The following is a 27,784-nucleotide window of genomic DNA, read 5'->3' on the forward strand; positions in this document are numbered from 1 at the left end:
TATTATTCAAAATTTCTTTATTTGAAAAAAACATCTACATAACAAGAAAATGTTAAAGATCTCAAACCATGTTTGTAGCATTTATTTATTTAGAGGACAGAGAAATCCATGATTAGAAAATAAGAAGGCAGTATTCCTACACTGGGAGACAGTAACCTAGTTAGCCAAATATGAATATATGTTTTAAACTTTGTGCTTATAACACTTCCCGCCACCCTAAAATGAGATTCTTCCACATCCATTTGGGCGGCATCCATGAAGATAAAGCAGAAGGACAAAATACTATCACATGTTGTTGTTATTATACAATCTGCAGACAGGGTACATCAGCAATTTCAGAAAATATTCTGTAATTGGTTTTCTTCACCTCAGCGACTTAAAATATTAAGACAGCCCGGATGCTGAAACAGAGAAATAAGATAAATATGAGTTTTGTTCTTAACATTAAAGAGTACTGCTAGCATTTCACGAACTCCAGTGATGATTCAACCTGTTCTAGGGAAGTTTCATTTGTGTATTTAATAGTAACTATATACAATCAGGGGTGGGCTGCTGGGAGTTCACAGGGGTTTGGGAGAGCCCCCTGCTAAGATTTTGTGTAGTTCAGAGAACCCCCAAATCCCACTCCTGGCTGGCCCAGCCCGGCCCACCCTGCCCTGCCCCTCTCAGGAGTCCCCACACTGCCCATTTTGGATGCAGGTAAGTTCAGGGCACATGTGGAGGCTCAGTGAAGGCGAAAAATGGGCCTGTTTCCTGGAAGTTTGGGAAGGCCAGAAATGGGCCTGTTTCCAGCTTCTAGAGAACCTCTGGAGCCCGGGGAGGCCATTTTCACCCTTCCAGAAGCTCAAGGAAAGCCTCCAGAGCCCAGGGTGGACAGAAACATCCCCCCTTGCCATGGTGCAGGAGGCTGACTAGGCCATGCCTACCATGCCTATGCCCACCTAGCAACCAGGCAAATAACCTGTTGCTAATATTTTTGAAGCTCACCCCTGTATACAATCATTCTGGGAATGAGATGGGCAGGTCCTTAGGTTCCATGGAAATTTCTCCAGATATTGCCAAGTATTTTCTGTTTTGAGTAATCTCAGAAGATTGGCATTTATCAGATTACACAATTTATTCACCTAGGCTTTGTTCATCCTTGCTTGACAGATATTATCCATGGGATTGGTGTTTCTTATCATTTCCTTCCGGGACATATTTTTTTAATGTCAAGATTAAATCTGAGATTCTATGTGCAAATCTCATCCCTGAATTTAGGTGTGTCCAGTGACTAATTACCTAATTGTTTCCTTTTACCATCCTCAACAGAACTTCCTCTCTTGCAAAGGGAGAGATTGTTGAAACAAACTATCGCTTTCCAAATTGTTTTACTATGCAGGGCAATGCTTCCCCTAAAAAGAGCTAAACCAAATGAACAAGCTCAGCGTTGTGACCTCAATTAGTTAATTAGCATCTTCCAGCAAATGTCTGTGGAAATTCTCAGTCATGCAGGTCATGGTTGCCTCAAAGATGTTTCCCCATCCCCAAAAGACAACTGGACTATGTTTTTTCTCTGAGGAAGATGAAGATGTTTCGCTTCTCATCTAAGAAGCACCATCATTTCTGACTACATAGTGGAGAGGATGGAAGGATTAGTTCTGTCCCTCAGAACTAATCATTTCAACCCCTTTCCTCAACATCTAGTCAGAAGCTTCTTAGATCAGAAGCGACACATATTCTTCTTCCTCAGAGAAAAAACATAGTCCCGTTGTCTTTTGAAAAAGCACATTTGAAACACCTTCCAGCAACTTGCCCTGGTGTCAGAAACTGGCAAGACCCTAATTAATGCCACCCTGAAGTCTTTCTTTTGCCAAGACATTCCTTTCAATAGATTAGCGGGCAATTGGGATAGGTAATTTCCATTACTAAGCAACGTGATCATAAAGTAAAACATCACGTGACTGCAACATTTAGTGATATCCACAGTTGCCACTGTGTCATTAAGCAAGATTTTCAGGTCATTAAATGAGAACCTCCTGGCAATTTCCTGCCAGCTTCCAATAACAAAAGTCAGTGGGGAAGCTGGCAAGAAATTACAAATCCCAGGTGGCTTCCAAGCAATTGGGCAGGCTGGTCAGTGTCTTTTGCAGGGTGAGGGACAATACACAAAGTGCATGAGTGGCTGGTACAGCAGTGGCTGCTGGCAAGTGCAGGAGACTTACCAAAGCAACTTGCTCTCACTGTCAAAAGTGGGAGTTAGTTGTCTGCACTAGAATTTAGACTTATATACAACTTCACAGTGCTTTACAGCCCTCTCTAAGAGGTTTCCAGAGTCAGCCAATTGTCCCCAACAATCTGGGACCTCATTTTACCCAGCTTGGAAGGATGGAGGGCTGAGTCAACCTTGAGCCTGGTGAGATTTGCCAAATTGCAGTCAGCTGGCAGGCAGCAGAAGTAGCCTGCAATACTGCCCTGCAATACTGTGGTGGGATTCAAATTCTTTTACTACCGGTTCTGTGGGCGTGGTTTGGTGGGCGTGGCAGGGGAAGGATACTTAAAATCTCCAGTCAGAGGTGGTATTTGCCGGTTCTCTGAACTGCTCAAATTTTCACCTACTGGTTCTCCAGAACTGGTCAGAACCTGCTGAATACCACCTCTGCACCACCATGGCTCAAACCACTAGATGGTTTGCTTAGGATGTTTTGAAGGGCTTTAGTGCTTAGCTTGTGTGCTAAGCTGATTCTATGTGTTTGTAATAGCCTGTTAGTGGTTTCTAATTTCCTAATTTCCTCTCAAACCTTTTGCTAGATCCTCAAACGCCTTGCTAGTTATCGTCAAACCAAGGTGAGGAATTCAGAGGTTGGGGAATTGGGGAAAGGAGACGTTTATCTCTTTTTCTCAGCTTCTGGAATCTTCCCCTGCCATTGTCTGTTGTGGGTTGTATCCTTCTGATGCTGCCTGTTCAGGGACAATTCTTAATCAACCTTTCTCAAGATTTATTACAATCCTGGCATCTGACCGAAACCTAGGAAACAGGGCCCCTTGTCAGTCAACAAGAATGCTGATTTACCACCAGCTTATCATATATTTCGGAGCCAAGGGTGCAGCACCACAAGGAAACAACAATTAATTAACAATTAATGACTGAATAACAGGCCATCAACACCCCAATTAACAATGAAATGCCACGCACAGCCAGGCACCATATAAATACAATATTTAGAACAGCCCGGTGCATACATTCTAGAGAGAGAATTTCCCGGAGGATGGGCTCCAGCACAAGCCTGAAAGCTTGGAAGAATAAACTTCTGCTTCCAGTCACCAACTCAAATTGGATCATTCAGTCCTGGCTAGAGGTGACATGATAGCAGTGTTTCAATACCCAAGGGACTGCCACAAAAGAAGAGGGAGTCAACCTATTCTCCAAAGCACCTGAAAGCAGGAAAAGAAGCAATGGATGGAAACTAATCAAGGAGAGGAGCAACCTAGAGCCAAGGAGGAATTTCCTGATAGTTAGAACAGTTAATCAGCAGAATGACTTGTCTCCAGAAGTTGGGAATGCTGTAACACTGGAGGTTTTTAAGAAGAGGTTGGATAATCATTTGTCTGAAATGGTATAGGTATAGATTCAAAGTCCCTTCCAACTCTGTTATTTTCTCCTTGTTCTTTAGTATCCATCCTACAGCAAGTATGAGTAATTGTAAATGACAGAAAGAATGACCTGGAGGAAGAGCTGTTGGCAAGGAAACTGTCAGATAAGGGAAACCAGAGTCCAGGCCACGAATGTAACACACATAAATGTTTTAGGGCAGGTGAGTTCCTGAGTCACGTGAAAATAAAAGGAAGGAAGCACGTTCAGACTTGCAAGATTCTGTCAGTATTCTCCTTCATGACTTTGATTTTCTATTCTGGTCCAGCATAAAAGGCCGATAGTAATAAATAGCAAAAGTAAGGCAAAGAAAGAAACAGAAGAGTATCATTACCTTTTTCCTGACCGAAGCAGATCAAACCCTTCATTGATTTTCTCAAAAGGTAATGTATGAGTGATCAATGGATCCAAAACGAATTTCTTTTGCATGAAATCTGAAACCAACTTGGGGACAGAATCTTTGCTCTTCCACCCTAGGAAAAAAAAAGATTGATCAGAATGCATTATTGAAAGAAGCCCAGTAAAAAATCTGAAAAGTTGGATGAAAGTTTAGTCTTTCTGCAGATTTATAAACTAATGCAAAATGGGATCCATGCTAGGTTGTAGTTTTTGTTGTCATGGAAAGAGGCTTCTACCTTGGAAAGGAAGATAGTAACCAAAGGGAGAAAATGAGAATAAAACTTTGCTTTACATTTCAATAATGTGATTGGCCTTAGACATCACACTTTTTACAGCCAGGAGTGCACTGTGGCTTGAGTGATGATGCAAAGTAGGTGGAATACTCCATAAACCTAGTTTCTCCCCCTGCTGCTTCCTACCTTGTTGTAATTGTATTAAGCCCTCTCAGAATTTATTCAATAGCTGTTTTAACTTCCTAATGTGTTATTGTATAATTGCTGCTTCTTTTTTGTATTTCTAGTTTCTAATTAGTAGAAAACATTTAGATAAAGGTAAAGGTTCCCCTTGCACATACGTGCAAGACGTCTCCAGCTCTGGGGGGCAGTGCTAATCTCCCTTACAAAGCTGAAGAGCTAATGTTGTCCAAAGACGTCTCCATGGTCATGGGGCTGGTATGACTAAACACTGAAGGTGCATGGAACGCTGTTACCTTCCCACCAAAATGGTCCCTATTTCTCTACTTGCATTTTTACATGCTTTCGAACTGCTAGGTTGGCAGAAGCTGGGACAAGTAATGGGAGCTCACTCCATTATGGGGTGCTAGGGATTCGAACCGCCGAACTGCCAACTTTTCTGATAGACAAGCTCAGCATCATAGCCACTGAGCCACCACATCCCTAGAAAACATTTACTATTTATTATCTTTGTGGACTTGGGGAGCCTAAATCATCATTCTTGGTGTCTGCACGTAGTCTACAAATGCTAGTCTGTTTAATCCTTGCTTATTCAGCCCATGTACTAAACCATTAAAAAACTTGAATCAGTAATGAAATGGATTATTTTAATAGCTTTGATATCTGACAATCTTTTGTATGTTTTTGTATTGAGTGACCAGTTCCATCCTGCTTCTTCTTTATGTTAGTTTTGCTAATCTGGTCAGGATTGGTTTGGAATTCAGTAACACGAAAGTCAAAGTGAATAAATATCTATAGTTCCCTGAATTTGAGTTATATGTTATTGTCTGGAAATATATCCACAGAAATCATTAATATCTCCAAATACACAATGAAAATAATTATGTCTTAGGGAGTCAAGCTATTCTCCAAATCACCTGAGGGCAGGACAAGAAGCAATGGGTGGAAATTAATCAAGGAGAGAAACAACCTAGAACTAAGGAGGGATTTCCTGACAGTTAGAACAATTAATCAATAGAACAACCTGCCTCCAGAAGTTTTAAATGCTCCAACACTGGAAGTTTAAAAAAAAGACATTGGATGACCATTTATCTGAAGTGGTGTAGGGTTTCCTGCTGAGGCAGGGGTTTGGACTAGAAGACCTCCAACGTCCCTTTCAACTCTGTTATTCTATTCTATTCTATCATGGAGGAATATTCTCATATAATAAATTGCATAATGAAAGATAATTTTTTTACATTTGTTGTTCACACTTTTTACCTCCAAAGACACATCCTTTCCAGGTGCGGCCAGTGAAAAGCATCAGTGGATTATAAGTGACCATAGCTGCATTTGGGGGCACCCCCACAACAACGCTGGTCCCCAAATTCTGATGGCAGGAAGCGAAGGCAGATATCTGAGAGCAAACAAACAAACCAAAGATACACACTTTATCTATTAATTTTTATTTTTACTTTTATATATTGTTCTTCAATGCCCTCCACTTTTTATATACTTTTTATACATCCACTTTTTATTTGGTATATTTATTTTATATCAAATAAAGGATAGAGAAATAACTTGTGGGCAATTAAACTCAAGTTTACTTCCTTTTTGTTTGTGGTACTTTGCATGTGAGAGCCAATTATGAGGAAGAGTTGTGATTTTGGGGGCCTTTTAGCCCACAGAGAAGGTAAATGACAAGGGACATGATTGAGGTGTATAAAATTATCCATGACATGTAGAAAATGGACAATAAACTTTTTACTCCTCAAAACATTACAACCAGAGAACATCCTAAGAAACTGAATCTTGGAGGAATCAAGATAGAGACAGATATTTTTTTTCTATACAACACATCATTCAACTTGTAATGCATTCCACCTAGTGCCAAACTGGTTGCTTTGGCCAGGTTCTGTCTGGAACACATACACAATGTTAGTTATAGGATGCCAGAACTAACAATTGATTGTTGCTATTTGTGGTGTACTATAGTTGGAATGCAGCGATATACCTTACTGAATTTTGATAGTATGTTCCTTCAGAAAATTCAAGGTAATACATATGATTGTCCCCCCCAACCTTCAATCTAACATTAACTTTACAATATCCCTTCATAATTTATTGGGATTGGCCCAAGTTCATTTATTTGATCTTGTAATCACTATGCAACATTAGAAAGAATGCTCTACCACAATTTACAGAAAGCATTACGGCTATGAGGCTTTAGATTACAACACCCAATCTCTGTCATAAGACATTTCACACCGAATATGACTACACAATAGGATATTTTGCCTCTGTGTTATCAGAATGATTTGTTATGACAATTTTCACCTACCATGGTTTCAATACGCCCAATCACTTCAAAAGAATAGTCTACTCCTTCACCCCCAGTCAAGTCAAAGAGCACTTCATTGATGGGCTTCTTGAAATCCAAGGGGTTGATACATTCTGTGGCTCCCATTTCTTTAGCCTTAGCAAATTTATCCTTGTTGATGTCAACTCCAATGATTCGGGAAGCTCCCGCTGCTTTACAGCCCATGACCACTGAGAGTCCAACTCCACCCAAGCCAAAGACAGCACAGATAGAACCAGGCTCTACCTAGAAAATCACAAGGTCAATACACATTGAACAGGTTTTTAAAAATTATCTTAACAAGACTTACGTAGGTAAAAATACTAGTTGAAAATACAAAAAGGAAAAAACAAAACAAAAGGAAAATAAATACAATAGAAATATAATAGAAAACTACAGTTTGATTTGGTTTTCAAAAGTTAGGTGATCTATTCAGGACAAATTACCCTGATGTGGAAAAAAATCGTAAGCAAAAAAAGCAAAAACATTTTGGAGTATGATTTATATTTTAGTACAAATTTTTGGGAAAATGGGAGATAAAAATGAAAGCAGAACTTTTCCTTTTGGGTTTAATGGAAAAAGAGCTAGAGAAAAAAATTTGGAACTTTTTTATTATATAGACAGCAGCAAAGACTATTGTATGTGCAAAATTGGAAGGACCCTTCGATTCCTACCATGGATGAATGGTTGAAGAAGTTGATGGAGTTGGCTAAAATGGCAAAACTGACCACTTTGACTAAAGAAACGAATATAAGTAGTTTTGGTATAGGGTTTCTTGCCTAGGCAGGGGATTGGACTAGAAGACCTCCAAGGTCCCTTCCAACTCTCTTATTCTATTCTAGGACAAAGGCCCCCTGAATCCAATCCCAAAAGTGGCACGCAAAGACGTCATCCACTGAAACATGCATGATTATAGCTGGACTTAAATAAAATCAATTCTTCTCAAAATCAATGCTCTAATCTAGGACTTAGATAGATAGAATACTTTGTTGGCCAAGTATGATTGGACACACAAGGAATTTGTCTTGGTATAAATACTCTCAGTATACATAAAAGAAAAGATACATTCGTCAAGAGTCAAGAATCATTACCTTAGCTGTCTGTATGGCTGCCCCATAACCGGTTGAAAACCCACAGCCAATCAGACACACTTTTTCCAGAGGGGCTGAAGGATCAATTTTGACCACTGAGTTCTCATGCACCACAGTGTACTCAGTGAAGGTGCTGGTGCTAATGAAATGGTGGATGCTCTTTCCTTTGCATGTGAATCGGCTGGTGCCATCAGGCATTAAGCCACTGCCTGAATTAAGGCTGTAAAAAAAAAACACATAAACACAGAGAAAAATTACAGCTGACAAAAGAGGGAGTTTGCTGAGACTGAAGGTCAAAGTCTGCCAGGTGTTAAATGTTCTTTGCATTTGGCATTTGGGGTTTTAACTGAGTGCATGTTGACAAGGGAGGGAGAGCATGAATGGCTCTGCTGAACATACTAGCCTAAAACCAGATTAAATAATTTATGGTCTAGTGCAGGGGTCTCTAACCCTGGCAATTTTAAGCCTGGAGGACTTCAACTCCCAGAATTCCCCAGCCAACTTTGGGAATTAAAAATTAAACTCCTTTCTCCTTTGCTGAGGAAGATCTGCCAGTAAACTGTCCTTTTTTATTGAAAAAAATATTTGGAGTTCCATGAACTTCCATTTAGAAAAGAATGAAAACAATACAATACAGTATTCCCAATTCCCAGTCCTTAGAGGCACCCCAGAGGGGTTATCATGGTCAGAAGGCATTAGTTAATAGGACAAGGAGTGGTCTCTCTTAGGATCTGCCCATGATGGCCCTTGTGACCAAGATTTCCTGAGCCACTAGTGACCCTGTTTCAAGGGCATAAAGTTCCTCAGCTTTAATAATCTCCAACAAGATGAATTAAAAAAACTCAGATACTCGATGTTGCTAAGGAGCTAAATGGTGAGTCTGCCATCAGAATCCCTACCATGTTTCCAAAGCCCAATCTAAGGTATAGATACTTGCCTGCAGCATAGCAGTAGCATTTAGACATATACTGGTTCACAGTGGTTTACAGCCCTCTCTAAGCAGTTTACAGAGTCAGCATATTGCACTCCTCTGAACAATCTGGGTTCTCATTTTACCCGCCTCGGAAGGATGGAAGGCTGAGTCAACCTGGTGAGATTTGAACTGCCAAATTGCAGTCAGCCAACAGTCAGCAGAAATAGCCTGCAGTACTTCACACTAACCACTGTGCCACTACGGCTCTTAATTTACCTCTAAGTAAAATTCTGCTGTCAGGTTCTCATGGAATACGATTAGAACCCCACCTTTAAGATTAATACATCCCTGAACCCCTGGAGGGCAGATATCAGAGAAGGGGATTAGGGGATACTCCCATTTTTGTCCAACCAGGTTTCATGATAGGTACCCAATGTTGTATACTAAATGCAGAGGTGCTATTCAGTGTTGAGGATGGCTGGCCCTACAGAACAGTAGTGGGAAGAATGTTGCTTTTTAGTGGGAAAGCCAAGTTCAGAGCTCAAAAAATTTAGTCAGCTGGTGCTCTTCAGCCTCTCCCCAGGAGATTAATTCTCCATGGCTCTAAGTGAAATTAGAGGAATGTTATGAAATAGATCAGAATTGCGAAAGTTAGTAGATGAGTTCTGACTTGGGGAGACTTGCAACACCCTTTTAAAACCTTTTGCCTGTTGTACATGCTGTTGTTGAAAAAGTTAATTTACACATACAGTATGTTAATTGCTTTGATTTCCTTTTGTATATTTGGTGTTGAACATGTTGAATAAGAGACAAAAGAAAGACAATTTGGGTAACATTCTAGAACAATTTGAGGATTGCCCTGGACTGATTCAGAAGCCACAGTTGATGTGCTCTTGAAAGTCATAAGGCCTCCCTTAAATCTCTACTAAAAGCAATTGAGCTATCATAGACTGTATGTCTTGTTCAAAGTTCAGTTAGAGCAATGGTCCCCAAACTTGGCAACTTTAAGCCTTGTGGAATTCTGGGAGTTGAAGTCCACAAGTCCTAAAGTTGCCAAGTTTGGAGACCCCTGAGTTAGAGGTAAATGAAAAATGTATCCATGTAACAAAGATTAAATCCAGAGTTTAGATTAGACCCACCAAAATTACTGAAGCCTGATGTAAATTAATAACTAAAGCTCCACTGATTATGATGAATCTTTCCAAGAAATTTGATCGGGAGCCATCCCAGAGACAAAATATTGGTTCCACTTAAAGTTAATTTGAACTGGATCCTTTAATGTGATTTCAATCATAATAATAATAATAAAAAGAATATATTAAAATACGGTTTTTGATAAAGAAAGAGGAAAAAAAGAAATTGTAGCTCACTCATTTGAAGTACACAAGTTGCCTTTGGGACTCTGACAAGCTCTGCATTTTCCACATTGTGGAGCAAAAAGTGGAATTACTTTATCTCCTAGAAACAAAAACAAATAGTTATAGCTAGCATGATTCAAACCCACTGCAAGCAAGTACAGAGTTATATAAATGAAACAAAATACTCCTGAATGGTGGTGGTGTTTTCAGTTGATTTGGGATCCATGTATAAAATAGTTTGAAAACAAGATTTTGATTGTCTATATTTTATGCATTCAGTAATATATCTCCTCTAGTTAAAAATGGATGCCAAGGATTAGGAGATAAATCAAATGCTCATTTATTTTAAAATAAATGCTAGGATAAGTGTGGATCCCATGTCTTATATTCACATCCACTGCTTTTTAAATTCAAATAAAGTTTCTGTCATTCCTGGAACTACTGCCTGATTCTGCTTAAAGTACAAAATGTCTTGTAGTTAGGACCTTCGAATGATTGATCCCAAAGATATATCTCCTTTGAATCAAGCTTGATTGCTAATGACTTCATAAAACATTCATGTAATTTTTCTTGACAATAGCACGTAATAGTTTGTCATTGTCTCAGTCCAGTATATTTTCCCCCAAGTTTAGCCTATAGCTGTGGCATTCCTTATGGCACCAGATTACTTTCTAAATTTATTACAGATACAGTCCTTTCATGTTATGTTAGTCCTTGCATTACTTCAGGCTCAGTAAGTACAGGTACTCCTTGACTTAAAACCATTCAATTAGTGACCGTTTGAAATTATGATGGCACTGAAAAAAAAGGGATTTATGGCTTTTTTTTCATACTTAACAACCATTGCAGCATCCCCGTGGTCACATAATCAAAATGTGGATGCTTGACAACTGGTTCATACTTATGATGGTTGCAGTGTGCCGGAGTCACGAGATCCCCTTTTGAGACCTTCGGACAAGCAAAGTCAGTGGGGAAGCCAGATTCACTTAGCAACCAGGTCACTAACTTATCAACTGCAGTGGTTCATTTAACAACTCTGCCAAGAAAGGTGGAGCAAAATCCACTTAACAACTGACTCACTTAGCAACAAAGTTTGGGCTGTAAGTTGAGGACCACCTGGGTAGCATGCTGCAAATCCTGTTGGTCAAGGAATTCTGGCTGACTGGGTTCAGGAAAAGAGCCTTCTCTGCCATGGCTCCACCCTTTGAAACATCTTTTAAAAAAGATGTTGGATAACCATTTGTCTGAAATGGTATAGGGTTTCCTGCCTAGGCAGGGGGTTGGATTTGAAGACTTCCAAGGTCTCTTCCAACTCTGTTAATCTATTTCTATTCTATCTTGCCCTGTCCCCAGGGTGAAATCTACTTCCTGACCATCTATAAAGGCCTGAAGGCCTGACTCTGCCAGTTGGCCTGGGGCCTCAATGGAGAAGTATCACACTTGTGGTGGTTAATGGATCCCACCTCCCCCAATAACTATCATCATATAGAAATCAAAAGGAATGCAGTCAATGCAAATGTATCTTATTTGATATAAAGACTAAAAGGAAAGCATGAAGCTCTTTTGTTTCATAAAACAGATTTATATAATAATTCTGGATACTATGTTAAAATTAGAATACATAGAATAGCAGAACAGGGTGTTCTATAAGAAGACAGTGCGAACATGCCAAGCGTGGTCTGGGCCAGATTTTAGTGTCCCTGTATAACTCATCCCTTCTTGGGCCCCAATTTTTCTCATACCCGATTTCACACAAGTCACTCCTTCACCAACACTCTCCACAACCCCAGCGGCTTCGTGGCCCAGCACCATTGGCAAAGGCATCGCAAAAGCGCCACTGATCACATGTTCATCTGAGCGGCAGACACCAGTGGCCAAAATCTAGAAAACAAAACAAAAAGCCATCTCATACCACATACTGAAAAGCTGAGATATTATGACTCATTGTGATGCTCGTTATTTTCTGGAAGATTTTCAGCACAGCTTGTTAAAGCTGTTTAATCCAAATATTTTATTTCTTCTTGAAGGACACTGTGCTTAATAGAATAAGGGAATTGGGAAATGACGATATGAAAAGAGATGATAAATCTTGAAATAAAAATCTTATAATGACCAACAAAACTTTGCTTGGCGCTGTTTTTATATTTGAAAATATTCATCTGGGAAAAAAACCCCAGTTAGAAGCCAATTAAACAAAACCAGCACCAGGTAGGTTTATATTCTATCAAAAATACACATTCTAAAATGTAGGCTTCCTCCAAATCCCCAAATTTTCATATGGGGGCTATGTGGTAACATTAAGGTAATAGGAAAACTGATAGATAACAAAGTTTTAGTTTACATTTTAGTTTCTCAAATTCATGTCAATTCAATTCATATTGCAATCACATAAAGTGAGTTTCTTAATTGACTGTTCTATATTTCAGCAAAAACACCACTGTCCTAATACGATCCTACTGGATTGGAAAACAATTTCTTGCACTTTTTAAAAGTTGCCATATTAAAATATCCCAAACATAGAAAAATGTCAAAAATGGAATAACTTTAAATACTAAAAAAATGAAACAGAATTCAAGAACTTGTTTATCTTGGTTGAAATCATGGTTGATCTAAGCTGACCATAACAAGCTCCGTTAGAAAATGATGTGTGGTACTGCTCATTGGTGGCATCCTTATTTTAACTATTGGTAATAATATCATTTGGATATATATCAAATGGGGGGGGGCGGGGGTGTGAAGCTAAAAAAATGGGATTAGAATCCATAGTGCTATTATTTTGGTTTACCTTAATGCGGACTTCATGTGCTTTTGGAGGTGCTACTTCAATCTCCTCAATGCTCAGGGGTTTATTCAGCTCCCAAGCAATAGCTGCTTTGCACTTTATTACCTGTAAAAAATATGTCCAGAGGCATTAAAGGAATGGCACTGTAACATTTGACCAAGCTTTTGGATTTCCTTCATTGCATTAATCACTGATATCAGAATTACAGTGCCTGCCCCCTTATAATTACTAGCCAAAATGGCCATTGAGATACATTAAAAAAAATGATTTGCCTGATGTCTTCCAATTTGGTAGATTAGAAGCCCACTTCTAAATTTAACTTGTATTTATCCATTCTTGATTGTATGCAGTCCTTTTTGTTGGTATTTATCCTTTCATACTGTATAGTTCAATTAAAATGATTATGGATTTCATTTTCATTTGAGCATTTATAATTGTTTAAACATTCTGCTTTGAAAGACCTATTTGTGTCTGTATTTTGTGTGTGTGTATGTGTGTTTGTCTATCTTCAAGTCAGCCTTGATTCCTGGTGAATACAGGTTCAAGTCCCTGCAGTTTTCTTGGCAAGGTTTTCAGAAATGGTTTGCCATTGCTTTCTTTCTAGGGCTGAGAGTGGCTGTCTGGTCCATGGTCACCTAGATGGTTTGTGCCTAAGATGGAACAAGAACTCCTGGTCTCTTGACTTCTAGCCTTAAGTACTACACATAAATGGCTCTCAAACGGCGCTATGATATTATTTTAATATGTAACTTCTCCATTTATGCATTTAGCAAGTCTCAACATGCAGTCATCTCTTCCTAGCCACTGATGAAAAAATACCGCACAAATATTTTGCAGCTGTATATAACTGGTACCTCTGTACTAATTGGACTTTTAAAACACATTACAGGAATCAAAAGTTAGCATTCTGAGGTGGATTCCTCTAACCCCAAGTCCATTAGGATAAGTTGACCACTGCAATAAAATCATTGCAAATGTTAGCTGGATCACTGCCCATTACTTTTGAACTTTCATCTTGAAAGGGTTTGGTTTTATTAGAATAAAATCAGATATATTTTTCTGCAGATAAAGTTTTATTGTAGTACCGCATTTGATTTAAATGTCACAATTCAGCGAGCCTTTTCTATCTCTTGCAATATGCAAAACATGTATTTTTCTTCTAATGATCAGTTAGCTCTTTTCCAGAATTCCATTTCAATCTATTATTCTGGTTTTAATACCAAAGTTATAACTAGGTACACCCAGATACTTTCTGTGTTTATTTTCTGTTGATAAACCACGTATATTATTGCAGTTGAAGAGACCACAAAAGCTAACAAGATAATATGCAATAAATAAAATAGTGTGAAACCATAATGAAAAACTTGTACTATGAAGGAATCAACACAAACATGTCCACTTACTTTGCCTGCAGTACTCATGTTGTTTTCTCTGTTTTGTATGCGGTTGTTCTCTGCCTTCTGGCTGTAAAAGATCAAGAATGCGCACAGTCTCTGAACTAATCAGGGAATGTTGGAGAGCTTGCTTTTCACTTATATAGTAAGCTTCAGCTGCATAGAGGGTGTAGCTTTTCAACCAAGCTCACTAATTTCCAAGGTCCACCCACCCCTGAGCTAAAAAAGGAAATACTCTTCAACATTCCTTCTCTTGGTCTCTATTCCAGCTCAGAAGCTGAGTTGCCTGAAAATATTTGAAAGACTTAATAAATGCCCAAATTTACAAATATTGAACTTGCTACTACCAAAGTCACCTCTCAATTTTGTTAGATTCATATCTTCCTTTCCTTCAGGTGCTCTGGCTAACTCTTACAATTTATCACACACACACACCCCTTCCCAGGGCTGACTAAAGAGAACAAGAGTGAGTCTCTTGTACAAAGTCAACCAGAAGCAATTCTAGATGATGATGGACTTTTATCTGTCAGTCTTCCCTGGTAAACCTGACAGAAAACAAGATCAGATGGGCTAGTACTCCTTATTATAAGGCTACCTGAACAGAATCTTGCAAATCTAAAGTAGAAATCTCTTGTGGTCCTCTTTACCTGAGAAATTTGTCCCTTCTGAGTCTCTTTTTCCACCTGTTATGCAGCTGCAGACTCTGTCCTCTCCTGTCTGATTGTTCCCTAGGCAGTATCTTTATGCCCCATTTTTCGAGATCTTTCTCACATACCGTTACCATCTGGGTCTTCTTAGATCAATCCTTTAATCACTAATCGTGACACTGCACAGATTAATCGTCATTTTCATCATCATGATCAGCAAGTTTGGTGGAGATGAGTAGGTTTTTTAATATGTATTTCATGTTTTATATTACTGTACATGTTGTAAAATGAGAGTTTCTCATCTTTTATGGATGGCATAGATGCCCTGTAAGTTACAGGAATTTATTATTATTATTATTATTATTATTATTATTATTATTATTATTATTCTAGATTGTGATAGTTACGTGGTTGCTAGGTAGATTAATAACTAGCTAGCTAGATAAGCTAGCTAGACAGAAAGATACACAACGAGAGACAGAATGAATGAATGAGTGTATGTATGTATGTATGTATACATGAGTGAGTGAATGAATGAATGAATGAATGAATGAATGAATGAATGAATGAATCTGAAACCTCAAACTGTTGATGCCAAAAAAGAAGAAACATGAAATAAGGTAACTTTTGCTGACCTATTTCGGTGAGTTAGAATAGAATAGAATAACCTCAGTGGTCTTCTTGTCCAACCCCCTGTCTAGGCAGGAAGCCCTACACCACTTCAGACAAATGGTTATCCAACATCTTTTTAAAAACTTCCAGTGTTGGAGCAATTACAACTTCAGGAGGCAAGTTGTTCCACTGCTTAATTGTTCTCACTGTCAGGAAATTTCTCCTTAGTTCTAGGTTGCTTCTCTCCTTGATTAATTTCCACCCGTTGCTTCTTGTCCTACCTGCAGGGTGTTTTGGAGAATAGCTTGACTCCCTCTTCTTTGGGGCAGCCCCTGAGATATTGGAACATTGCTATCATGTCACACGCACACAGACCCCCAGTCCTTCTTTTCATCAAACTAGACATACCCAATTCCAGCAACCATTCTTTATACTGCATGTCTTAGTTGAGGCTGTAAATCCTAGAAATCTCAATTAACACAGCTGAACAACTTTATAAAACACAATGATCATTTGCCTCCATTGTGGGAAAGAGATCAAATTTAAGATGTCTCATTTAAAAAAAACCATGTTATTTTGATTTTTCTGATTTAGAGTACACTCCACCCTGAGGATACTCCACTTGGCTACTTCTTACATATTTTTTTTCATACACACTAATGGAATAAGAATGTGCTGAAAGGAAAGGAGGAGATAGGTGAATAATCTGGAAGATGAGAGGAATGTTTAACCTGTAGCTAGAGATAAACTTTAGAAGCCAGCCAAACTGCTTTCCACAAGGGTTCCTGTAGTTTAGAAACAAAAGAGACCAGAGGAGGAAAGAAGGTGAAAGCTTATAATATTGTCCCGAAAGGGCATCAACATCTCAAACTGTAATTAAATCCAGGTGTATTAGAGGTATTTATTTGAATTTTGTAGGAGCATCTTTTCATGCAGACATAATAGGTTAACAGTTAATATTTATAAGAACAGCCATGAAAAATATACTGTATTCTGCCTTAAGGTGGGTTCTTACAGATGTTTCCTATGAAGGAGAGATGTGGTGGCTCAATGGCTAAGACGCTGAGCCTATCGATCAGAAAGTCGGCAGTTTGGCGGTTCGAATCCCTAGCACCACGTAACGGAGTGAGTTCCCATTACTTGTCCCAGCTTCTGCCAACCTAGCAGTTCGAAAGCATGTAAAAATGCAAGTAGAAAAATAGGGACCACTTTGGTGGGGAAGTAACAGTGTTCTGTGAGACTTCAGCATTTAGTCATGCCAGCCACATGACCACGGAGATGTCTTTGGACAGTGCTGGCTCATTGGCTTTGTAACAGAGATGAGCACCGCCCCCTAGAGCCGGGAAATGACTAACATATATGTGTGAGGGGAACCTTTACCTTTACCTTTATTAAGGAGACATGCCTATGATATGCTAACCTGCACATACAGAGCATTTGGACAATTGCTATCATTTAAAAAGAAGCACTTTACATTTTTGTCCTAATGGGCAAGTCTATAATCAAATGACTTGAGAAGATAGCAGCTTTTTTACTTTCTGACCAGGTGATCAAATGATGCTTTCAGACAGGTGTCTATTATCTTGTGAGAAAGAATTCATCAAAAGGTTCTTAATGACCTGACTCTTTGAACTTTTTCTTTGTTCATTGCCAAAATCACATGGATCTAGCAAGGGTAAGGTGAGAATTTTTAAAATAGTTTTTCTTTGACATCATGCCATCTATTGTTTGATAAGCATTTGAAACTAGAACTTCAGCTTAATATAGAGAGAGGGCAGTAACAGCTCTTTCTGAAAAGAATGATAGCTCAAACTTTGAAATAAGAACTTTGGCATCTTCTTCATGCTTCTTAATATTTATTTCTTCTAGCTTCCAAGACCTGAAATTTCACTATGAAGCAGGCAGGCAGAAGAATTTTAGAGACATGTGTTTTTCTAATCTTAGTTTTTGTCTGAATATTGGGAGCAAAGTTTCATGTAAGTATTAGGTACCTATGCTTAGATATACCATAAATGTTATTGAGTTGAAGGTTTTGCCTAGAAGACTATGCTGGGGTCAATCAAGATAACGAATGTTTCTGCAGCTCTATTTTGTGTGATCTGTTTGACTGTATTTTCCCTATGGGGTTGAATTGAATGCTAAATCTTTGCAGCAAAGAAACCTTTATTCAAGAGAAATTCCAGTGGTGCAAAACAGAAACCCATTTTATGCCACCTCTTTTCCATAGTCACCATCCACACACTATGTGACTTCTTGAGTCATTGTTCAAATGAGGTTGAGGGGCAGGCATTACATGGTTTTCTGAGACGGTCTGGACTAGAGGTCTCCAAACTATGCTGGCTGGAGAATTCTGGGAGTTGAAGTCCACAAGTCTTAAAGATGCCAAGTCTGGGGACCCCTGCTCTGGACGATAGGATAGCACTGTTGGAATGAATCTGACTAAACACATGCAAAACCCTATACTGGATGGAGAGGAATGGTTATGTAAGTCAACCCCTGAAATAAATTGAAACATGCCCTTAATTTTCTAGTAGGATATTTACATGAAGTTATGAAATGTCAGAGAGATAACACCTAAATAAGCTAATATTAACATGACATTGAGAATAGCACTTAAGGTGTATCCACTTGTTCAGCAAATGCCTCTTTACTAAATGATGTCAAAGTATAACCAAATAAATGATTAAACCTGAAATATCTCCCTCCCTCAGTAATGGAACTTTGGCAGCCGTACATCCAATATCAGTATCTAGATATTGCAGTAGACTTTTGCAAAGATTGTTCACTTTTTCCTTATTTGGACCAGCATTGATTGCTGGCCTACTTTGTGCCTTAAAATATATTGAGTTCTCTTTTTTTATATGATTCTTGCTGAAACTTTTTAAAAAAAGTTCTTCCTTTAAAAGTTTCCTTTAAAAAAAAGGAAGAAAGTAAAGAAATAGCAAAAAACGCAAGAAAAAATTGTATCAGAAGAGGAAGGAAAAAGAAAAAATATAGAAAGAAGTGGCTTCTGATATTCACATAATTTTAAATACAATTATATTTTAATCTCTGCAAAATTGCATTATAACACTCTTCTTTCCATAATATTTTTATATTATTGTTATATTAATTATTAAAGTTATAAATCACAAGTGCTTCTTTTTCTTTAATAGAAAAAGTCCATAAGAGGATTCTGGTCACTAATAAATGTAAATAGTGTTTACTTTAATCAAAGAATTTATTTTAATTTATCCATCTTAGCAAGTTCTGTCCGTTTCACCAACCATTCTTTAATAGTGAGTAACATTGAATCTTTCCATCTCTGTGCATATAAAAGGTCTTGAATTATCCAGTTGATTCTATATAACAGTTTGTTTAATATGGTGTTTTTAAGGTTAAAGTTGTGCATGATTGTGCAATCCTGAAAAAGACAGCTTCTTTAAAGATGAGCTACATTCACCCTCCCACATGCTGCAAAATACTTTTGGGGAATAAAATCTAAAGCAGAATATTACTCTTTACATGTTGAGATTTCAGTTCTTGGAATTTGGAGTCCTCTGCTTGGAATAATCTGGCATTTTAATAGATTCTCCTAATTACATCTGCAGACCATTTTATTTAATTCATTTTGAATGTGAATACTAGAACCGATACAAAAACATTTTTTGAGTTAACAGTCAAATAGAAAGCACTCATTTAAAAAAAGAACATGTTGTTAAAGGAGAGTCTGCATGCATTCAGAAAAATTGCAGGACTGTATTCTCCTACCAGTTTTGACCAGCTCAGTCCATGTTTCTCTGAGACTTGCTTCTAGTTCTGTAAATGTTCTGTAAACGTTTCTGTAAACATTGAGAGACCTGCCCTAGTAGACTTTAAGTTATCAAATATTGAGCTGTTTCAGCAAAACTTTGGGATGAGAATTAATGGCATCAGTTATTGCTTGAATTTATGTGTAGATTATTTAGATCTTTTTATTTGTTGATTAATACCAAATGCCATGGGTATTCATATTCTTTTATGGATACACTGTAAACTGCTGAACATCTTTTCAAATTTTAAATCCCCAAAAGAAAGGAGGGAGGAAGGAAAGAAGGAAGGAATCTTCAAAAAAAATGACTACTATATTGAATTGCAAACTTTAGAGAAATACAGATAAAAATGGGAATTTTTATTGTCGTAAAAATATCCCAATTAAAAAAACAAGAGACAGTAACACAGCAAAACAATTCTTACTCTAAGAATCAGAGGTTTATTTCATGAGCAATTTGGAACATGAATAGCCAACATATCAATACAATCTCACAATATTACTTACATCAACAACCCATTGCAATGAGGTCCGGAGACAATAGCTAGGTTCAGCAAGGACAGTCAGCGGCCATGATCTGAGATCCATCTCCTTCTTTTATACCTTTCTTCTGGCAGACTCTTAGTAAATGGAATTTTATTGGAATTACTTGTGTTCTCTGACACTGACCATCAGTTAACACATACTTACGCGTACATGTGAAATCTCCTACTTCCAGTTCCCTATTTCCCAACGTCTTCAATTTTCCTAATCCAAAATAGCTTCTGAAATGAAATTACTTTGCAAATGTATGTTATAATATTGCACTAGCACAGCAAATTGCAAATATTTTACCATTCTTAAAAAATCATTTTAGCTAACACTTTAATAATGTGTTTCTCATAAAACATGACCCACCACAAAAAGAAGGCCAAGCACTGTTTTGTGCACATACGGTAAAATTAAGCCCTGCTCCCCAAATTTGGCCCTATTATTTATTTATTTATTTATTTGATTTATATTGCCGCCTATTCGCCCATGGCGACTCATTTAAGCACATGCGCAGCCGGTTTCTCATGTCACTTGCATTGCGGACAATATGAGGTACTGAGGGGAGGGGGGAAAGGGCAGAGGAGGGGAACTTGCCCCACTTGCCCCATGCACCTCGCCTGGCCACTGGGCCACTTCTTTCACAGACGGAAAGAGCGAGTGATGCGCCTTGCACACCCTTGCCTACCTGTAACAGTCACTCCAGCTACCAGTAGCTGTCCACCCAAAAAAGCCTCCTGGAGGTTGCAAAAGGGGACAACTTGACCCAGGGCTACTATATAACCATCTGCAATACAGACTTTTTTTTTTTTTTTGCAAAAGATCTTCCTTGCTGCACTGGGCCATGTGGGTTGGGACAAACATAAACACTCAAAAATGTGCTTCAGGCAGCGTAGGGCGCTTCGCTCACCCACATACTCTTTGTCTGTAAAAGAACCGGCCTGGTGGCCAGTCTTGCCGGAGTGGACGAAGGCAGGCTTTTTCAGGAGGACAGCTACTGATAGTTGGAGTGACCATTACAGGTAGGCAAGGATGCACAAGATGTGCAGGTCACGTTGCTTGCTCTTTTCGGCCACGAAAGAAGTAGCCCGTTGGCTTGGCAAGGCATGGGGGGGAAGGGGAAAATTAATGCACCCCTCAAAAAGAAGGCCTAGTCGTTTTTTCAGGGGTCAAAATAATGTAAGACCCATTCATGTTGTCAGGATCCCAGCAGTTACCCCCATTTTGACATGAGTCTCGATTCAAAGTTCCAAAACTTCCAAAAGGGCAATATTTTATGAGTTGACATGTGTTTTATGAGAAACACGGGATATATCATTTCAGTTTGGGCCTACAATAAAACTGAGGCCTATATAATTGTAGCAATTTCAAAGTCCAGTTTTCTTCTTCTCACAGTATGCACACACCAAGACACACAAATATATATAGGATGATTCTTCCAACCTCCCTTTTTATGACCCTGGGATTGAGTTGGACGAGGAAAACAGAAAGTGTTTGTTTTCTTATCTTTCATCCTAATACATCTAAACGACTTCTACCTGGGGAGCAACATTCCTTTTTCTTTTCTTGTCTTCTGTTGAAAATCTGAAATGCTGGCCTCTGTCTGCCACTTTGCTCAACAAGCAATAAATTATGCAGTAAGTCAACTTGTAAATAAAATGTCTCTTCTCCTTTGCACTGTAGTTCAGAGAACTACTGGCAAATGTTACTTTTATTTCTTAAGCTACAGTAATAGCAATTTTTCTCCTGATCTTCTCATGTAATGATTTCTATTTGTTTTTTTCCCTTGTGTAAATGCTTTCATAACATGCAGCAGCCTGCAATATTGACACAATGACTTGGTTGCTTACATAATGCTTACTCAATGAACATATCTATATCTCTATAATGAAATGTAAAGGGCAAGCAGAAAACAAACATAAAAGAAAGGTTCTTGTTCTGACCAGTTGCAACATGATTTATTAGATCAGTTGCAGCTACAGGGGATTGAAGAAATACCAAGAAAAGGGCAATTGACTATCAGCTATTCAGTCTCTAATCTAGAGGTTAGATTTAGCTCTAGCTAAATCCATTGTTGCATTGGATTAAACTGAATCAACTCAGTGCTCATTGTAGATCAACGCTCAACTAATGTTAGTACAGAAACCAGCAGAAAAATATCTGGTTTAAGGATGTTTACTGCACAAGTCAAAAAGAGGGCTGTGAAAATATTTACAGACCCCTCACATCCTGGACATAAACTGTTTCAACTCCTTCTCTCAAAATGACGCTATAGAGTACTGCACACCAGAACAACTAGACACAAGAACGATTTTTCTGCGAAAGCCATCACTGCTAAACAAATAATTACCTCAACCCTGTTCAACTACTACAAAGTCTGCACTACTATTACTATTAATCTTCTCATCACTCCTTATCACCCATCCCCTCCCATTTGTGACTGTATGACTGTAACTTTGGCTCTTGTATCCTTACGATTTATATTGAATGTTTCCTAGTATGATTGATTGCTTATTGTACCCTATGACTATCATTAAGTTTTGTATCTTATGATTCTTGATTCCTGACGAATATATCTTTTCTTTTATGTATGCTGAGATTATTTACACCAAGACAAATTCCTTGTGTGTCCAATCACACTTGGCCAATAAAGTATTCATTCATTCTATCTATCTATCTATCTATCTATCTATCTATCTATCTATCTATCTATCTATCTATCTACCTATCCATTCTTTCACGCCTCGTTCTTCCTTGGACAGTGAAACGGAATAGAGGCTGGGGTGAGAGGGAGAGGAGGAGGGAGAAAAGGAAGTGGGGAACCTTCCAATAGTTGCATCAAAAGACTAACTAGTCTCTTGCTGTCAGTTCTCCAGTCCCACACTTTATGGCAGGGATTTTCAAACTTGACAGCTTTAAGACTTATGGACTTCAACTCCCAGAATTCCTCCTCCAGTCATGTTAGCCCAGGAATTCTGGGAGTTGAAATCCACAAGTCTTAAACTTGCCAAGTTTGAAGACCCTTGCTTTATTGCCTTGGAGTACTGGGGCAAGAGAAGCTGTCTTCCCTGTTTCTTCCTCCATGGAAGCAAAATACCTGTTCCCTCTTTTCTTCCTAAGGAGAAAAAGGAGTTGTATATAAGGAATAGTGGTTGTTCACTTCTCTGACTGCAGAGTGTGCCAGCTGAGGAACCTCTTTTTTTTTGCTTCCTTTCTTCTACCAGAAGGAAGGTAGAAAATAATCTTCAACCACTAGTCCCACTCAGCAAAATGGTGCCCCCCCCCAACCAGTGTTTTAATATCTTTAGCACCTGGTAGTGGGTGGGTGATTAATTATGCCCTGGAAAATGTGCCCAGTCAGCTTGCTGATCAGGTCCTGCTTTGCTTGGCCTGCCAGGGCTATGTGGAGAGTAGAGATATTGGCAGTAGCAGCTCCAGATCATCCTTTCTCCTGACAATAGTCCAAAACCAAAGTATCTCTCTGTGGCATAGGCAAACTGATGGCTAAAGAGTCTCTTCTCCTTGTAATACAGATACTTCTCTTATCATTCTTCCAAGCCCTGACTGCCTGTCCAGGAATCATATGCCAGGATTTGGGAGGTTTGGCAAGAAATGAAAAAGACAACTGCTTGCCTAGATGCTTCCTTGCCAGAAGGTGGTTGTTATGTCCTGAGGACTCAAGGAGTTCTCACTCAGGTCCACTCTCTTACGTGGGCATTATTCCCCCATTCCCATTGGTTGGCTCTCCCCAGCAGCCAGCTATAAAAGCAGGCTGCGGGGTCCAACCGGTTGCTGATTGTTGCGAGCCAGTTCCAGGCTTGGCAAGCACGGTCAGCCCTTTATTGTAAAATAAAGTATTGTTGCACTCATGCTCTGGTTCAGCCTCTCATTGCTCAAACAAAACACTGGCGACGAGGATGGGATGGCTACCAGAAGCACCTTGCAACCGCTGAGTCACTAGCCACCGATCTACAGCCCAGAGAGAGCGATCGGCTGGCGACAAGGGAAACGCTGATCCGCAGCCAGAGAGCGGTCAGCCAACAATACGAGCGATCAAAAAGAGCAAACGCTGATCCGCAGCCAGAGAAAGCGGTCTGATTCAAAGTTAGAAGCGTCTGTAGCCGCTTGTTAGCCCCGCTGCAGGGAAAGTGAAGCGCTGCGAGCCGCAGCCGCTCTGTATTTGGCGCGAAATTCAAACGGGTGTCATTTGAATTTCGGGCCAGTAGGAGACACAGCACAGCGCTGTAGGAAGTCACTAGCGCCCCACTTTTGGCGCGAATCAAGACACCTCCAACGGCTAGCAGCCAACGTGGTAACCCAGAGAGAGAAGAGAGGGTAGCAAAAAAACCTCTCCAGAGCTGATATCACTCACGAGCGCCCGTAGTCCCAGAGAGATTTTTCCGCAGGTTGCACAGCCGTTCCAGCACCATGAGTTCCAACCCAGTATTCCCGCGTTTAAACCAGACGAAGAGAAGTGGGAGTCGTATAAGAACCGCTTCAATCATTACATCGATGCGGTCGGTTTGGCGGATGCGGGAGAGCATCGGAAAAATCCTATTTCCTAATCTACGCGGAGCCACCGTTCACGATACCGCACGCAGCACTCGTGGCGCCGAGAGAATTGAAAAAGCGTTCCGTGGTCCGAGTTGCTTGAGGTCCTCACTAACCACTACGCTCCCAGGCCTTCACAAATCGCCAGGAGGTTCACGTTCCGTATGAGGAAGCAATCAAGTAAGGAGACCATCAATCAATATATGGCCGCCCTCAGAACAGCAGCCCTGCACTGCGGGTTTGGAACATACTTAGAGGACATGCTCCTCGATCAATTAGTTTGTGGGGTCAAGGATCTCAACCTACAGAGGCGCCTGCTAGCAAAAAAGACCTCAACCTCGCGCAAGTGGTCGAGGAGGCCCTAGCAGCCGAGCTAGCAACGAACTCAGCCACCGAAATTCAGGGCCCAAGTGCCAAGCCAGCATCGTTCCCAGTCCATTCCGAAGAGGTGGAAGCGGAGGAAACCCACAACGATGAAAACGACGTCCACCGCCTCGCCAACGACAGACGGTCGCAGGTAGGGGCCAAACAAGAATACACAGATCCACCCAAGCACATCACATTGTGCCTAGCCTGTGGGGATCGCATCAAAGGCCACCTGCAAGTTTAAAGGAGCCACTTGCAACAACTGCCATAAGAGGGGCACATTGCGAGAGTCTGCCAAGCCCCCAAAGCGCTGCACACAGACCCCCGTCCTCGCACGGCGGACCACAGAGGCAAGTATTAAACTGTCGCACGCACCGCCTTGCCAGGCGTACTTGCCACGCTGTTAGTAAAATTTCTCTCTCCGTTTCCCTAGAAGGTAAACCGTGCCACATGGAGGTTGACACAGGGTCAGCGCTCTCAATAATCTCGTGGAACACCTCAAGAGACTCCACCCCAGCCTATCTACTACCCGGCTTCAGAGATGCCAGTTCGGTCTGAAGGACTACCAGGGAAGGCCATTCCCGTGATCGGCAGAGGCAAGTTCTTTGTCAGTTTTAGAGCTTTTAAAGGCCACCTACCTCTAGTGGTAGTTAACGGCAATCTACCCACCTTATTGGGGCTCGATTGGTTTCCCCACCTCGGCCTAGGGTTAACAGGAGTCCATGCTGTCTCAACCTCAGACACTGACTCCTTATTCGCTGACTACGCAGATGTGTTCAGCGAGGAGCTGGGGTGTTATAATGGAACCCCATCTCATTCACCGTTGACCCCCAGGCAGTCCCAATCAGATTAAAACCACGTAGAGTTCCATTTGCTATTCGACCAAAACTAGACGCTGAATTGGATAAACTACTAAAACAAGGGGTCATTGAGCCAACAGATTTCGCCAAGTGGGAGACGCCCATCGTCACACCCTTAAAAAGATGGTAGCCTGAGAATTTGCTCGGACTACAAGACAACAATCAATAAATATTTACAAGTTAGCGCCTACCCTGTGCCCGTCATTCAGCACTTATTGCACACATTCGAGCCGGGCAGTATTTTTGCTAAATTGGACATGTCTCAAGCATATCAGCAGTTCCCGGTTGATAACCAAACAGCGGAACTTCAGACCATCGTCACTCACAGGGGTGCCTTCCGATGCAAGCGTCTCCAATTTGGCGTAAGTGTTGCCCCAGGTATTTTTCAATCCCTCATGGAGCGGATTTTACAGGGCCTCCCTGGTGTAGTACCCTACTTGACGACATCTTGGTCTCGGCCAGGGACAGACCCCAACTCTTCCAGAGAGTGCGAGCAATGTTAGAAAGGTTCAGACAGCATGGCCTCAAGTTAAAAAAAGAAAAATGCGCCATTGCCACTAGACAGGTGGACTTTCTGGGTTATAAAATTGACGCCTCTGGCATTCACCCCTGGAGTCCAAGGTTAGAGCAATCCACGAAGCTCCCACACCAACCTCCAAAACGGAGCTACAAGCTTTCCTAGGGCTGCTGAACTTTTATGCATCCTTCTTGCCCCATAAAGCCTCAGTAGCCGAACCCCACACAGATTACTAGACAAAAAGTCACCGTGGCATTGGGGGCACAAAGAAGACCAGGCGTTTAACGCCGTCAAATCACTACTTACGTCAGAGGCAGTACTCATCCAATTCGACCCCAACCTTCCTTTAGTACTGGCAGCAGATGCATCCCTTTTGGAATTGGGGCGGTCCTTAGTCACAGACTCCCCAATGGCGCCGAGGCCCCCATTGCCTTTTTCTCCAGGACGCTCTCGGCCACGGAGCGAAATTACAGCCAAATAGACAAGGAAGCCCTAGCAGCTGTTGCAGCCGTGAAAAAGTTTCACGAATTCCTTTTTGGCCATTTCTTCGAACTGGTCACCGACCATAAGCCCCTCCTGGGCCTACTGGCCGCGACAAACAGACACCTCAAGTCCTTTCCCCTAGAATGACAAGGTGGACACTTTTCCTAGCGGCCTACTCATACAAACTTATTCATCGCCCGGGCAAAACTCTATCCCACGCCGACGCTCTCAGTCGCTGCCCTTACCCGCTCCGGCTGAAGACCCAGCTCCTGTCAACGCCATTTTTGAAATCACCCAGTTGGACCTGCCCATCACCGCCCTTGACATCGCCGCTAAAACCAAGGCAGACCAAACGCTCGCCCAGGTGCTCGACTGGGTGAGGAGGGGTGGCCGGGAGGCAACGTTGATAACAAATTTGCACCCTTTAAGACTCGCATGCAGGAGCTGTCCAGTTTGCAGGGTTGTCTACTGTGGGGCACTCGAGTGGTCATTCCGACCTCGCTGCGTACCCGAGTCCTGGAGGCGTTGCACGAGGACACCCGGCATTGTGAGAATGAAGGCATTAGCACGCAGCTACGTGTGGTGGCCGGGTCTAGACGAGGACATTGTCAATTGGGTAAGTTCCTGCAGCATTTGCCAGGAATCCCGTCCTGCTCCCCCATCGCCACCCCTACCAGATGGGAGAGCGCCAACGCCCTTGGTCTAGAATCCATATCGATCTGGCAGGCCCGTGCATGGAAAGATGTTCTAGTGGTCGTGGACGCTTATTCCAAATGGATAGACGTGGCACAGCTATCCACGACCACCACACTAGCAATCACCAACGTGTTAACGCGCCTGTTCGTTACACATGGACTACCCGACTCCATTGTCTCCGATAATGGCCCACAGTTTGCATCAGTAGAATTCAGCCGTTTTGCTGCCAACCTGGGCATTCGCCACATTTTCACAGCCCCATTTCACCCTGCCAGTAATGGGTTGGCTGAAAGGGCCGTCAGGACCACCAAAGAGGCCCTCGCTAGGTTTGGCAGGGATGACTGGCACCACAAACTCGCACGGTTCCTGATGAGCCAGCACTCAACCCCTGTGCAGTCACCAATAAGTCCCCAGC

General features: G+C 40.8%; 1 protein-coding gene across 1 annotated transcript; it reads right to left on the reverse strand.

Annotated features, from left to right (window-relative positions):
• LOC113434833 (alcohol dehydrogenase 1) lies at window positions 1-14,434 on the reverse strand. Its single transcript, XM_026698293.2, has 9 exons — window positions 14,329-14,434; window positions 12,929-13,030; window positions 11,886-12,024; window positions 10,156-10,243; window positions 7,873-8,092; window positions 6,764-7,027; window positions 5,704-5,839; window positions 3,966-4,104; window positions 1-401 (listed from the first exon to the last, which is right to left on the reverse strand). Exons 1-9 carry the CDS (start codon window positions 14,344-14,346, stop codon window positions 377-379), a joined length of 1,131 nt encoding a protein of 376 aa, XP_026554078.1. The 5' UTR covers window positions 14,347-14,434; the 3' UTR covers window positions 1-376.
• Between the last annotated feature and the right edge of the window lie 13,350 nt (window positions 14,435-27,784).

The sequence above is a fragment of the Pseudonaja textilis genome, chromosome 6, assembly GCF_049901715.1.
Source record: "Pseudonaja textilis isolate UNSWEBS1 chromosome 6, rPseTex1.2, whole genome shotgun sequence".
NCBI lineage: Eukaryota > Metazoa > Chordata > Lepidosauria > Squamata > Elapidae > Pseudonaja > Pseudonaja textilis.